Source organism: Trypanosoma melophagium, assembly GCF_022059095.1.
Source record: "Trypanosoma melophagium isolate St. Kilda chromosome Unknown ctg22segment0, whole genome shotgun sequence".
NCBI classification, from domain to species: domain Eukaryota; phylum Euglenozoa; class Kinetoplastea; order Trypanosomatida; family Trypanosomatidae; genus Trypanosoma; species Trypanosoma melophagium.
In genome coordinates, this window is record NW_027125152.1 from 82,926 (window position 1) to 96,195 (window position 13,270).

At 40.8% G+C, this 13,270-nt stretch overlaps 5 protein-coding genes across 5 annotated transcripts; 1 reads left to right on the plus strand and 4 right to left on the minus strand.

Annotated features, from left to right (window-relative positions):
* Positions 1-316: 316 nt before the first annotated feature.
* On the minus strand, positions 317-3,310 carry LSM04_008694 (Protein kinase domain; the record flags this gene model as incomplete). Its single annotated transcript, XM_067334503.1, has 1 exon — positions 317-3,310. The coding sequence occupies one exon, from the start codon at positions 3,308-3,310 to the stop codon at positions 317-319; it is 2,994 nt and encodes a 997-aa protein (XP_067191831.1).
* A 385-nt stretch (positions 3,311-3,695) lies between these two features.
* On the minus strand, positions 3,696-4,154 carry LSM04_009450 (EF-hand domain; the record flags this gene model as incomplete). Its single annotated transcript, XM_067334504.1, has 1 exon — positions 3,696-4,154. The coding sequence occupies one exon, from the start codon at positions 4,152-4,154 to the stop codon at positions 3,696-3,698; it is 459 nt and encodes a 152-aa protein (XP_067191856.1).
* A 305-nt stretch (positions 4,155-4,459) lies between these two features.
* On the minus strand, positions 4,460-5,515 carry LSM04_002268 (uncharacterized protein; the record flags this gene model as incomplete). Its single annotated transcript, XM_067334505.1, has 1 exon — positions 4,460-5,515. One exon carries the CDS (start codon positions 5,513-5,515, stop codon positions 4,460-4,462), a length of 1,056 nt encoding a protein of 351 aa, XP_067191638.1.
* Positions 5,516-5,747: 232 nt separating this feature from the next.
* LSM04_009094 (NUDIX hydrolase domain) lies at positions 5,748-6,476 on the minus strand (the record flags this gene model as incomplete). Its single annotated transcript, XM_067334507.1, has 1 exon — positions 5,748-6,476. One exon carries the CDS (start codon positions 6,474-6,476, stop codon positions 5,748-5,750), a length of 729 nt encoding a protein of 242 aa, XP_067191842.1.
* Positions 6,477-8,964: 2,488 nt separating this feature from the next.
* Positions 8,965-9,418, plus strand: LSM04_004413 (uncharacterized protein; the record flags this gene model as incomplete). Its single annotated transcript, XM_067334508.1, has 2 exons — positions 8,965-9,197; positions 9,268-9,418. 2 exons carry the CDS (start codon positions 8,965-8,967, stop codon positions 9,416-9,418), a joined length of 384 nt encoding a protein of 127 aa, XP_067191712.1.
* Positions 9,419-13,270: the final 3,852 nt, after the last annotated feature.

A 13,270-nucleotide genomic window follows, 5' to 3' on the forward strand; every position in this document is an offset into this window, starting at 1 on the left:
AAAACAACAAGAACCAAAATATATTAATATTGGGGATTAAGAACCATCAGTGCAATGTTTTAACTCTGCAAATAAGGATAAATAACGAAAAAAAAAAAGATAAAAATATGCAAAGAATACTTTTAAAAAAAGGGAAATGTGAGAAGAAAAAAAAAATAGTAAAAATATGAAAGGAAAAAAAAAACAAGGCTTATGCCTTTACATGTACACTAGAAATAATAACAATAATTACGCATTGTTCGTGCACTTATTGTACACAATATATAGGTCATTTTAACCACATAAACTCATACACACATGTCACCCACCTTATTTTTTATTCCCTAAGCGACCAACTTGGAGTTGACTGAGAAGACGCTACAGTGAAACCATCTGTATCTTCAGTTGTACCCCATGTTGTTGTCATTGGGTCAGTGGGAATCATAGCCATTTGATCAACCTCGTTATCAAGTTTTAAGATAAAGTCATGCAACAATAGAGTCCCCGCAGAAACACGCTGTGATGGATCTTCATGCATACATGATTTGATGAAATCCACCACCTCTTCTGAGACATCAGGAGGAAAACTTTCAGGAACTCCATATCCAAGTAACATGCCACCCCGCGAAGGTCGTTTTATTTGAAGACACTCACAAACTACACAACCTATTGACCATATGTCACATTCTTTTGAAGAAGAACGACCCTCAATTATTTCTGGAGCCATGTAAAATATTGTTCCATGCATTCCTTCTCCAACATTAGCTGTTGCAGTTCCAAAATCTGAGAGTTTCAATACACCTTTTGATATTAACATATTTCCAGGTTTTATGTCACGATGAATAATACCGCACTCGTGAAGATAATTCACAGCTTGTAGTAGTTCTTTAGTCATTCTAGCAATGATATTTTCTGGAAGTTTAGGATGTTTTTGTAGTAGATCTGCTACAGTACCCTGATCAGCAAGTTCCATAAACAAATTGATAGTGTTTTCTGTACGTTCACAATAAAAATAATGAATAATATTAGGATGAGTAAGTTTACATAATATTTCAATCTCATTCATAAGATCTTTTACTTTATCCTCAAATTTACCTGATAAACGAATCATTTTTACTGCCATCTTACCACCTGTAAGAGTTGATGTTGCTTCATATACATCTGCAAATGCTCCTCTTCCTAGTTTACGCCCCTTAATCCATGGACTATTACGAACTTTTCCAAAAATTTCACGACGTTTCATTATTTCTTCCTCTGCTTTTCGTTTTTCTTCAACTTTACTTACTGCTTTAAGAAGTTCTAAACCAAGAGATTCACGAGATATTGGTTTTGTTAACAATGAATTACCTCGTTTAATTGGAGCATTAACAGTTTCTGAAGTTTCAATTGTGTAAATTTTTTTTGCTGCAAGTTCATCCAATACCTTACTTGCATCTCTTAAATCAGCATCTACAATAGCACATCCAATATCAGTACTAGAATCATTTACAGCTTGTAGAGCTTTTGTAACACTTTCCACTACACGTAATGAATGACCAAAACTCCAAAGTAGAGCAGAGATATTATGTCGGTAAACAGCATTTTTTTCAAGAAGAAGAATAATTAATGGATCTTGAACCTTTGGAATTACTTGATCATATCGTGGACGCATAAGTGGTCGTCCGGAACCATCTTCAACAATAAAAGGAACTTGAATTCGTAATGTACCAGTAGCAGAAAGAAGTATACCACCTAAACTATTTACAGCTTGTCTTAAACTAATAATAGCTTCATTATCAATAGGATTTGTTATATCATGTTGACAAACTACTACAAGTTGGTGAATAGATTCTGTGGTTCGTTTCAAAGATACTTGAATATGAAGTTTTCCTGTTAAAAGTTTACAGGCACGTGAAAGTACTGAAGCTACTGCAGATTTATCACATGATACTCTTGCTAATTCTGCTACATCAGGTAAAACTCGCACATCTACCTGACGATGTCGCTCGCGAATCACATCAGAAAGTACTGCTCGAAGTCGCACACCACCCCATTCCCTAGCAGAATAAGTTAAATCTTGAAGATTTTTCCATTGAAGACAATTTATAATTTGGTGAAATTGTGACTCTTTATAACCTAATTGAGATAATTCCGTTAAAAAGAAATGCTGAAAAAAAGAAAGAGTTCGATAAACTCCTGCTTCTTGTACAGAACCTATTATAGCATATCCTACAGCTTGCTCTGTTGTAGCATCTCTGGCCATCATAAGAGTAGCATCTATATTAACACTTCCATAAGTCAAATGAGCAAGTGTTAAAGGTCTTCTGGAGAGGTCAATATTTTTATGTGCTGCATCAACCATCAGATTATATTGCTCAAGTGATTTATCACCATTTAATAAACTAGAAATATGTTTTCCCTCCACATCACCGGCTCTAAATCCACAAATAGACATAGCTCCTTCACTCCATAATACCACTTTACCATCTCGGTTTGTAACTATCATAAGTAAGTGTTTACAGACAGCATTAAGTCCTATAGAAACAGGAGGAAGACCTCTTGAACGTAATATGATATTACCTTCATCTTCTGTAGCTTCTACAAGTAGTGCATTTACAGACTTTCTTTGTAGACGTAAAACATCTGGTTCAACTAAAAAAGCACAGGTTTCTGCTGGTACTTTATCATCGGTTTGAGAAATTCCAGAAAAAGGATTTTTCTGTCCGTTCTCTTCTTCTAAAGGAGTAACTACTTTAAAAGATTCAACAAAACCTCCAAGTAATTTATCAAGTGATTCAATATCTGATTTAGCCCTTTTTAATTTCTGGTGAGTTAAACCCAGAAGGAGAAGAATAATTAGAATAACTATGGAGGCAACTGCAACGCTTGCCTGTTCACGAGCTTCCCAGGGTCGGTCTGTAGTAGCCATAATTACTATTATAGATAATGTAGCTAATACACCTATTGTAAAGAATGATATCATGGCAGGTGATAACCTGGTACCTGCAGCAGTTTTTGGTAAAGGTAGGGTTTCTACCCGTGATGCAATTGTAGCGGCAAGATCTTTTATTGATTCTGGTACATCTCCAGAACTCACTACATCCTTCATCTGACTGCAGTATCCCAAAAGAAGTCGTAATGTTTCCCCAAATGAAGGATCACCACGAAAAAAGTACCTAGCACGCATGATAACTGTTCGAAGAAGTAGTCTCGCAGAAGGAGACCCACGTACTATCGCAGGTGTAAGCTCTGGGAGCATAATCAAGACACTCCGCACAAATGCCTTATTGCCTTCTATGTTTTCATGTGCACGTGGACCAATGAATGAGGAGGATCCCTCCTCACGTAACATAATAACTTTTTTTTCTCTGTCTATGTTACTTTTTTTTTGTCGTTTCTTTTATTTTGTTTTTTTTTCCCTTCGGCGAATCCCAAAGGATATACCTGTTTCAGAATTTCCAATAAACATCCACAAAATCAGAGAAATAATGAAATAGATAGGAATATGGAACACAAATCAACGATGAAAAAACAAACAGAAATGAAAATAAAGAAAAGGAAAAATAAAAATAAAGAAGCAAAAGAAGTGAAAGAAAAAAAAAAGAAAAAAAGAAGAATGAAGAGAGAAATAGTTTCGATTTCTCCCAAGTTTTTTCCATTTTGTTTGTACATGCATTAGCAGAGATGGTCATTGTCCTTCACATGACTGGTGCAAATAGAGAGGGTTCTTTCAGTATTTAAGACCATGAATCAACCATCACTCTACGGAACTCCTCAAAACTTAGTCGTCCATCACCGTCAATATCAGCCTCATTAATCATCTCAAATGCCTGCTCTGGAGTGAGTGGACAACCCAAGCGACCCATGACGAATCTCAAATCGGTTGGTTTAATATACCCCGTATTGCCAAGATCGTAAATGGCAAATGCACGTCGAAGTTCCAATTCTTTTTCAGCTGGATCATTCAGTTTTTTGGCAACAAGATCAAGAAAATCCCTGAAGTCTATCACACCATTGGCATCAAGATCGGCCTCAGCCATCATATCCTGTAGTTTTTCCCGTGATACCTTTTGTCCAATGGACGCAAAAACCCCATCAAGGTCATCAACAGTAATAGTTCCATCTCCATCTTTGTCAAACAAAGCAAACGCTCCTTTTAATTCGGTGATTTGCTGCAAGGTAAGAAGATCTGCCATTGTTTTGAGGAAATTTTTTTCTTCCACGTTTCTGCTATCTTTCTTCTCTTTTCTTTTTTTCTTTAATTCTTACTCACTTGAGAAACGGAAACTCTGCCACCCTCGGGGTTTTCCCGAAGCTATAGAGAAAAAAAAAACACAAAGATGCACAAATAAAAGAAAAAGAAAATATATATACATAAGAAAAGACTATCTCTACAGGTACAATATGACCAAATTGTGCAAAGCCTTTTTTTTTTAAGGCCGTGAAAGAGCTATAGAATATTTCAGTATAGCTCAGTCATAAATAAAAATAAAAATAAAGATCATGGTACAGTGTCATCATCATCTTCAAACCCATATAACTCGACTTCTTCCCTCATGCGCTGGTTATGAAGACGCGAGCGTAGTATCGGATTCCACAACTTGTCATCTTCAATGCTAGACATCAAAGCACTACTCATATCTTCATCGTATCGTGACATTTTAATATCAGACTCGGAAGGAGCTGGTAAATCATGAGCATGTACTGGTGTTCCTCCTTGCATAGGTGTTTGTAAATTTTTTATAGATCCATAACTTACTTCCCGACGATCCACCATTTGTGCTCCAAAGACGAGTTCGTCTTCCTCTCTCTGAAGAGCTTGTAGTTCTTTCATCTGATGTGAGCGTCGGTGAGCCCAAACACGCTCCTCATGTGTAGTCTCTTCCCAAAAATCATTGTAGGGTTTTGGGATAAGATTTTCGTCTATAGGAACACCATATTTCTTGAGCACCCACTTGGCTTTTCGGTAGCCATCCACTACCATCATAAAACAATCCCAAGTTTGATTTACGTACCGTGCTGCAGTTAACTCTTGGTATAGCATGCGACGATAGTATTCTTGCCATTCTGATGGCAACTCACGCAACCTACGATATGCCCAATATGTAAACCGTTTGGCAGGGCTAACTGAGTCATAATGATACCATGACACTCGATAAGGAGTAGGTCCAACTGTATTATGAAGATTCTTTGCAAGTGGTTCCCCATTTACCTCTTTATCTTCACCTTTTTCTGTTTCACCTTTAAACGATAAATTTGTATAATTTGATAAAACAGTTTGCTTCAACATATCATCATTCTCATCACTATTTTTATTTTTATATGAATTCGCAGCTTCCCCTACTGGAGCCAAGGGACCATCCGTTTTACAAATAGGTTCCATCTCTACAGGATCAAGCATAAAGTTCTTTCCTCTTGAACTTTGCTCATCAATTACCAGGGGCCTTCCTAAATTCGATGAAGCAAACCTACGTAAGGACCCAGACCATATTACACAAGATATTTGTGATGTCTCAACCTCCAGGGAATAAAATGACTTAAAGGAACGAACCAACATTGTAGAGAATCTTTTTTTATATAAATTTCTGGTGAAAAAGAGAGAAAAATCAACAAAATCAAAAGAATGTTGAAAAATAATAATGAGCTGCAAAAACTTTATCTCTGCTCTCCTATGGTACAACATTCCGTCACTTTTTTTTTATTTCTTTCCTTCCTTCTTTTACATACCATTTGATGATGGAGTCAAGAATAATCACCACGGTATTGATTAAAAGTTTGCTCAAATCCTTTTACCAACTCAAACTCTCCATTAGGGAAATCCCATCCAAAAATGCATATAACTTTGCATCAATAACGGTCCGTGTTTGAAAAATATTATTTTCTTTTATCAAATTATGTAGAAATTGTAGAGGACTTTCCTTTTCGGTATCCAATTTTTTTGAACGTATTGGAAGCAAAATTACATCAATATCTTCTCCATCTTCTAGATATTGTTTTGGGTTTTTATTCACTTCTTTTTCACCATCAATGAGTATCTTTACAATCTGACAAGCAGAATTAGTTAAACCAGGCTCATAACTAAGCACACCTGATACACTAATAATATCCTCTTCTGTAGCTACATAACCAGTTTCTTCTCGTAGTTCACGGATTGCTGCATGTTTCACATCTTCAGTTGGATCTACCAGTCCGGCCGGAAATTCTACTACAATTGCATCAACCGGTGGACGATATTGTGCAACCAAAATCAAAAAAGTTTCGTCCAAACGACGCAAAAAAGCACAAATTTCAGCACCATCAACAGCAAATGGAACTGGTGATTTCAAACATTTCGCTAATGGGATTGGACATGTTGTACGTTGTATAATCTCCCATCTTCTGTCATATGAACTCTGGACAGGTGATTCCAATGGTGAAGAAAATTTAGACCCAACACAACGGTACGAAACTTCACAAAATCGTAGAAATCGATCTTCCTTTAAAACCCTAAGATCAGTTCTCTCATATTGTTTCATCATTAATATGTAGCATATATTACTAATAATAAGGAATAATAAAAAATAGAAAAAAAAAAGAAGAACAAAAGAAGAAGCAATTGCTGAAGAAAAACATTCCTAGTGATAAAGACACAATCGTATGAAAAATAAGGAGAAAAGGGATAATTTGGTTAATTAAACAATAAATTAACAATAAACGAAAAAAAGAATGCAACAAAACGACTTCAAAGACTGGAATTGTTATTTTTCTTTTGGAATTGAAGACCATATCATTCGAATAACCCCCACGGATCAAATCAGCAGGTTCACACCCAAACATCACCTCATAATGTATTTGAAAATAATAATAATAATAATAATAATAATAATAATAATAATAATAATAATAATAATAATAATAATAAGAGGGAAACCAAATATCGTCATCCCTTCTCGTCTTAAAGAAACGTTCCCTGTTTTCCTGAAATAGATAATGCTGCATACACATCATTTACATAAAATAAAGGAACCACCAGAGTTTACCAATAGTGAAAAATGGTCTTCGACGAATCTAAACAAATGTATCCCAAACAAAAGGAAAATCTAGGTAAATAAAGAAACGAAAATATTAGAAAAATAACCCCCCATAAAATGATAACCCAAGAGAAAAGGTACAATAAGCACTAGAAAAAAAAAAGAATCGGTATCAAAAGAGCCAAAATCCAAGAACAAATTTCTTTACAAAGGTATAAATATTCAGTTATTTGATAATTACAAGTTATGAGTCTGAACGAAGATATTTTACCACGCCATCATGGTATATTCATACAAACAAGTTACCTTTGAAAAAGCAAAGCAAAGCTAAAGTAGTCAGCCAACTGCATTTATCATCCATGACGAAAAACATTAACTCTCGCTTGGTACGAAACGACAGACACCAGACCAACAAACAACAGTCCCACAAGGTACATCTACAACGGGGGAAAAAAAACATAAAAATAAAACACATTTCTCCATTAAAAAAAAACTTAACTCCAGACTTTTTTTTCTACTTCCTTCAGTAGAGAGACTGTATGCAATAAGACCATACAAGACTCAGGCAATTACTCTCTTAACAGAACATGGATGTAATGTCATCTTTTAGAATGAGCTAAAAGAAAAAAAAGGCAAGTAAAGAAAAAAAAAATAATAAACTCATGAATGTTATACACATACTTCTCTCTCATTCCTATGAAATATATATATATATATATATATATATATATATATATATATATATATATATATATAAACAATTATAACAAGTCAAATCGATATTTCTTCTTGCAGATGAAGAATAGACCGTGCGGCTTGGCAGCGACGAAATAAGAACAAAAATACGCCCTGACAGATACACCAATGTAATGGAAGAAAAATACAATATCGTTTACTCGCCTATCCAAGAAGTCAAGTTTAAAATGCAATACCAACGCAATGGTAATGAATATAGTCAGGATTTACTTACTGATTTGGTCAAAACGTTGCTGAGAAAGAAAAAGGAAAATAGAAAATAATAATAATAATAATAATAATAATAATAATAATAATAATAATAATAATAATAATAATAATAATAATAATAATAATCGCAAGCATATACAGACGGACGCAGGTAAACAATATTTCAAATACATTGGAAAGAATTTTTAATTCCAGTCCATGCGGCACTAAAGGACAATCACCCGCCTGAACGTAGAAAGCGGTAAATTCTAAGGACTCATCCTCATCAGATACCCTCATGCGGAAGGAGCAGAAAAGGAGCTGAAGTACTAAGAAGAAAAAAACTGAACCCCTCTGAACCGTTCATTTCCTTATATTTTTTTTTTACGCACACGAAAAAAAAATTATAAAATCAAAAAAAAAAACACACCCTACCATTGAACTATTCGAAACATCAATCATTTACATACACATATTCTTTTCCCAAGTCTCCCAAATTACAACAACAACGATAATAATAATAATTATTATTATTATTATTATTATTATTATTATTATTATTATTATTAAGCATTTATTTGGTTATTTACTTATAAGGGTAATAATAACAAACAAAATAAATAAATGGCAATATTAATACTGGTAATAATAATGAATAATAAATAACAGTGAAAGTAGCGGGACCCAATAAAATTCAAAACTTTCGTCACAGAAGAGACCTTTGTTGAATAAACGCCCATACTTACTCGAGTATAACCGACTATGCAAAAGGCATTGCATCTGAGCCCAAGATATAAAAAAAAAGAAACTCAACTCTTTGAAAGAGAAAACTCATTGAGGCCAGTAATTTGCGCAAACAAAACCAAAACAAACAATAAAACGAGAATAACCATTTAAAAAAAACAACGGAAAAAACACAAAAAAACAGAAACACGACGACAAAAAAAAAATAAACCACAGAAGAACAATTAGAAATAAAAGAAAACACACATTTCCCGCATATACAGTTCACATATGCAAGTTGAAGTCTTTTGCAGGCAACACCCGCCACATGGACCCCGGCAACGGCCAAACCAAAAAACCACTAAAAAAAGAAAAACGACATGTACCCAAAAAAGCTCGACGGCGTCGGGAACGCCGGAGACACCCAACCTGGCACCACACAACGGGGGGTGGAAGAAAACGACTCCCAATCCGTGAAACGCGGGAAAAAAACCCAGCGAAACCGGAACGGAACCCCGCCCCCAGGCACGCCCGGGAGGAACCTCCCGAAGGGGTTTCCTTGTTTCTTCATTTGCCGCCGCCGCGCCTTCCCCCTCTCCCCGGCGGCGCCCCTGAACCAAACCCGGACCAGGCGATCTGAAGAAAACGGAGCCTTGGCAATAGTCGAAGGCGCCGCCCGCCGGGCTCCGGCATGGCAGGATAATCTCCCACTCGAACCCGTGGGAATTTATTCGTGCCTCGCCGCGGGGTTTCGGGAATTACTTTCAGGCGGCAAACGCTAGAAAAAGGATACGAGCCAAAGGAAGACAAGGCGACCCAATGCCAAACGTTCCCGTTGACGCCGGCCACCCCAACGCGGTGCCAAGGCCCAGTGCCCCTTATTTCCGGAGGAAGCCTAGAGTCAGCGATGTTTTTCTTCTGGAAAACTCGCTGGCGCTTAGGCTACGGCGTCTTGCAGCACCGGGACCGGCCTCGCCTTGCTGGGGAAGAACTGAATCCAAGAAGGTCCTGGGGCACGTGTCGACGTGCCGTCAGCAGTATCACCTTTACCAAGTTACCGCTAAGCGAAGACAGCCATGATACGGAGCCTCAAACCCTTCTTACTATGCCAGACAAGGGGTGGATCCCTGAAAGATAGCGCTGATCAGGTTTACCACTTGAACCACCCAGTCCGAAACTTCTATGTACGTATAATGAAGAAATACCCAACGCTCCATATAGAGCCACGCGAGTTGCCGCTATTAACACCGACACTGCGTTTCGGTAAGCGCGCTCGCTTCTTCACGTCACTGGATAACGTCTCCGCTGACGACTCTGAAAAACGCAAAAAGGAAGCATCTGAGCGTTGGATAGCCCGACATTTCCGCCGCATGGGAGAAACACCGCCACCCCGTACACATTATGAAATTTGGACTGATGGCTCGGTATTCCTGGGTGTTAAATCTGGGGCAGCGGCGATGATTTACAAGGATGGTGAACTGCAAAGCACCATGCGCAGAGGAGCCGGCCCCCTAGCCTGCAGCTACGCGGCTGAAACCATGGCACTATATGAAGGATTGCGGAAACTACTCACGATATTACCGGCAGAAAACCCAACATCCTGCAGAGTTTCCGTATTCTCAGATTCGCTGTCTCTACTGGCAGCGCTCCAGGCTGCTCCCCCTGACTGTTGCGGATCCTATGCTCCGTAAACTATGGAACCTGATCCTCCAAGTGCAACGTCGCAAAGCCCGCATTCGACTGCAATTTATTTTCGGCCATTGTGGAGTAGAGAAGAACGAAAAATGCGACGCTGAGGCCAAAAAAGCTGCGGAGCATACCCAGAGGGATGATGCCTGGATTCCCGATGTCATTGCCTACGCCAAACGCATGCTCAAGGGGGAGGAAACGCCTCGTCCTTCTCATAGATGGCAAATCACAGGGAACTGGAACCCCACCAAAGACAACCCCGAACTAACACGAGAAGAAGAAACATCGCTTGCAAGATTCCGCACAGGAGTCTCGCATCGATATGGGTGGTTGCTGAGAAAAATCCAACCCCATATCCCCCTGGTTGTCGATGGTGGAACCCCAAGAGGCAAACGACTCAGCCCAACCAAAGCCGCAAGCAGCGCAGAGACACCACCCCATGAGTAAAGCGTCCGAGCCAGCAGCATGCACAGAGTGCGGAGCACAATACTCATGCAGGAACACCGCAGCGCTTCACATGGTTAACAGGCATGGTTTTAAGAAGGCCGATGCGCTTTGAAAACTCAAGTTTACCCATGCACCATCTCCGCCGGAAATACCGCCCGAGCCACCGCCGCCCAGGCCCCCATCTCCGGTAAATACGTTACCTCTTCAATCAGCACATGCAGAGGAAAAACATCCCTTTGCATGCCATTTGTGTTGCCGAACCTTCCCCCAGAAAAACGGATTAGCTCGCCACCTCAGGTACATGCACGATGTCACATGCCCTCCCGCTGAAAGAAAGCGCCAAAGAGCAGATGAACCAATACCAGAGGGATCGGCATTTCCATGTGACAAATGTGAAATGATAGCGCGCTCTAAAACAGGCCCCAAAGCCCACATTAGAGCACGCCATCCTGAGGACCCCAGGAAAGACGCACCCGGCACGCAGTTGATTCCATAGCCAGCATCGCTGCGCTGTGAATTTTGCCTGAGGGATTTCGGTAACGTGGGAGCTCTATCGTGCCATAAAAAGCAAAAACACCCACCTGGAACTCCGATATTGCCGATTACGATAAAGGTAACATTTCCCCGAAACAAAAAACGTCAGCGAGACTCGTCGCCACCAGAACGTGAGGACCGCGGCAAGGTTCAGTGCGGTGTGCGTAAAAAGTTCTACGCCAACATGCCTTCACTGCAGAAATTTTCACCATGGCGAAGGCATGCCTGCCAAAGGGGCAACCAAATCCTCCCGAAGCAAGGGCGAGAACATAAGAGACCCTGCGGCCCTGATTTGCCCCACATGCAACAGACAATGCGTGAGCAAATCAGGCCTCAAACAACGCCGCATGCCTCAACACGGGTATCAGCATATTCGCGCGCATAATAGCCAACGCACCGACCGCGAAGAAACAGCACTGCATCTCTTGAGTTGCCCTGCCCTTCGCCCATTGCGAATGCAGCATGCTATAACAGATATCCCTCTCCAGAAGCTTTGCTTTTCCAAACAGCTAGCCCAGTTCCTTCTGGCAGCGGAGCGGGGCTATGCGATACCGCAGACTTCGCGGTCCAGAACCCCTACGCCTCCTTCCTCCACCCTGTAAGGCCTCTAAACCCCTCCAAGACCAGCGACGAGCTTGATTGTGGAATCCCTGAGAGGATTAGTTTCCAGAGGCGCTTGCCTTGATCCCCAACAAGCAACAAAAAACAGAGGAGATCATTGACGCCCAGTACATTAAATAAAAACCAAAAATAACAAAATAAATATTACAAGAGCTTGAGGATCCCACAAAACGAAGGGATTTTTCTCTCAAACACCGCTCTTCATAGACAGCAAACTTGGCGCTCTACGGTGAGAAGCTGATAGCCGTCCCGTTGGGGTAAAACCCATAAAGACACGAGGAATAAGAAGAAAAAAACAGCACCGGGACCAGCCACGTCGTGCTGGGGCAGAACTCAATCCAAGAAGGTCCTGGGGCACGTGTCGACGTGCTGCCAGCAGTATCACCTGTACCAAGTTACTGCTGAGCGGTGATGTGGAGGAAAATCCCGGCCCTTCCCTGCGAGGTATGCAGTGGAACCCAGCTGGACTTACCCAGGCCAAGAGGCTTGCTCTCCACAAAACCCTTGTTGAGGAAAACGTGTCATTCTGCCTTCTAATCGAGACGAAAATGTCTTGTGCGAAAGTGTCGAGTTTCACAATCGCCGTTTATCAACATCATGGAGTGCCCCGCCCCTCTAAAGGTGGCGGCGCTTCGATTCGGGTTCGTGAAGCCCTGCCGGTGGAAGTAGGATCGTCTGTTGTGGCGAGCATTGAGTATACTCACGCAACGACCCACTTGACAGAAGGGCTGGCGCTCTCAGTGACGCCAGCATACTTCCCCCCAGGGAGATCGTTTGCAGCATCGCAACTGGACGCGCTCTTGACGACTAGCGGACCCCACCCCATTGGTGCAGATGCTAACGCGCATGCGTTGGCCTGGGATCGCGCGATCCTACCTGATACACGTTTCGATGTTCTAGCGCAATGATGCCTAGATAACGATTGTGTCATACAGAACAATGGAGAAAGCACCCGCCACACTACACTTCACGGTCCGTCCGCGCCGGACGTGACACTATCCCGAGAGTGTCGCATAGAGTCTTGGACGGCCAATTTCTCTCCAGATAGTGACCATTATATCATCCTCTTCGGCGTAGTAGGGGATGATGGTGAACCACTGCGGTTCCCTCGCCCCCGTGCCCCAATCTATGCATGGAAGAATGCGAAATGGTCTCGTTTTAGACAAATGTCAAATGCTCAGTGCCGAAAACTACGAACACAGAAGATGAGCGTTCACAAGCGAGAACGTTTACTCGCCTCCGCGATCCGCATCGCAACAGCTGCAGCGGTCCCCCGCGGAGGACGATACACTGCCCCCTTTTGGACTCCAGAACTCGGTGGGATCGAGTCGGAGATCCACCAA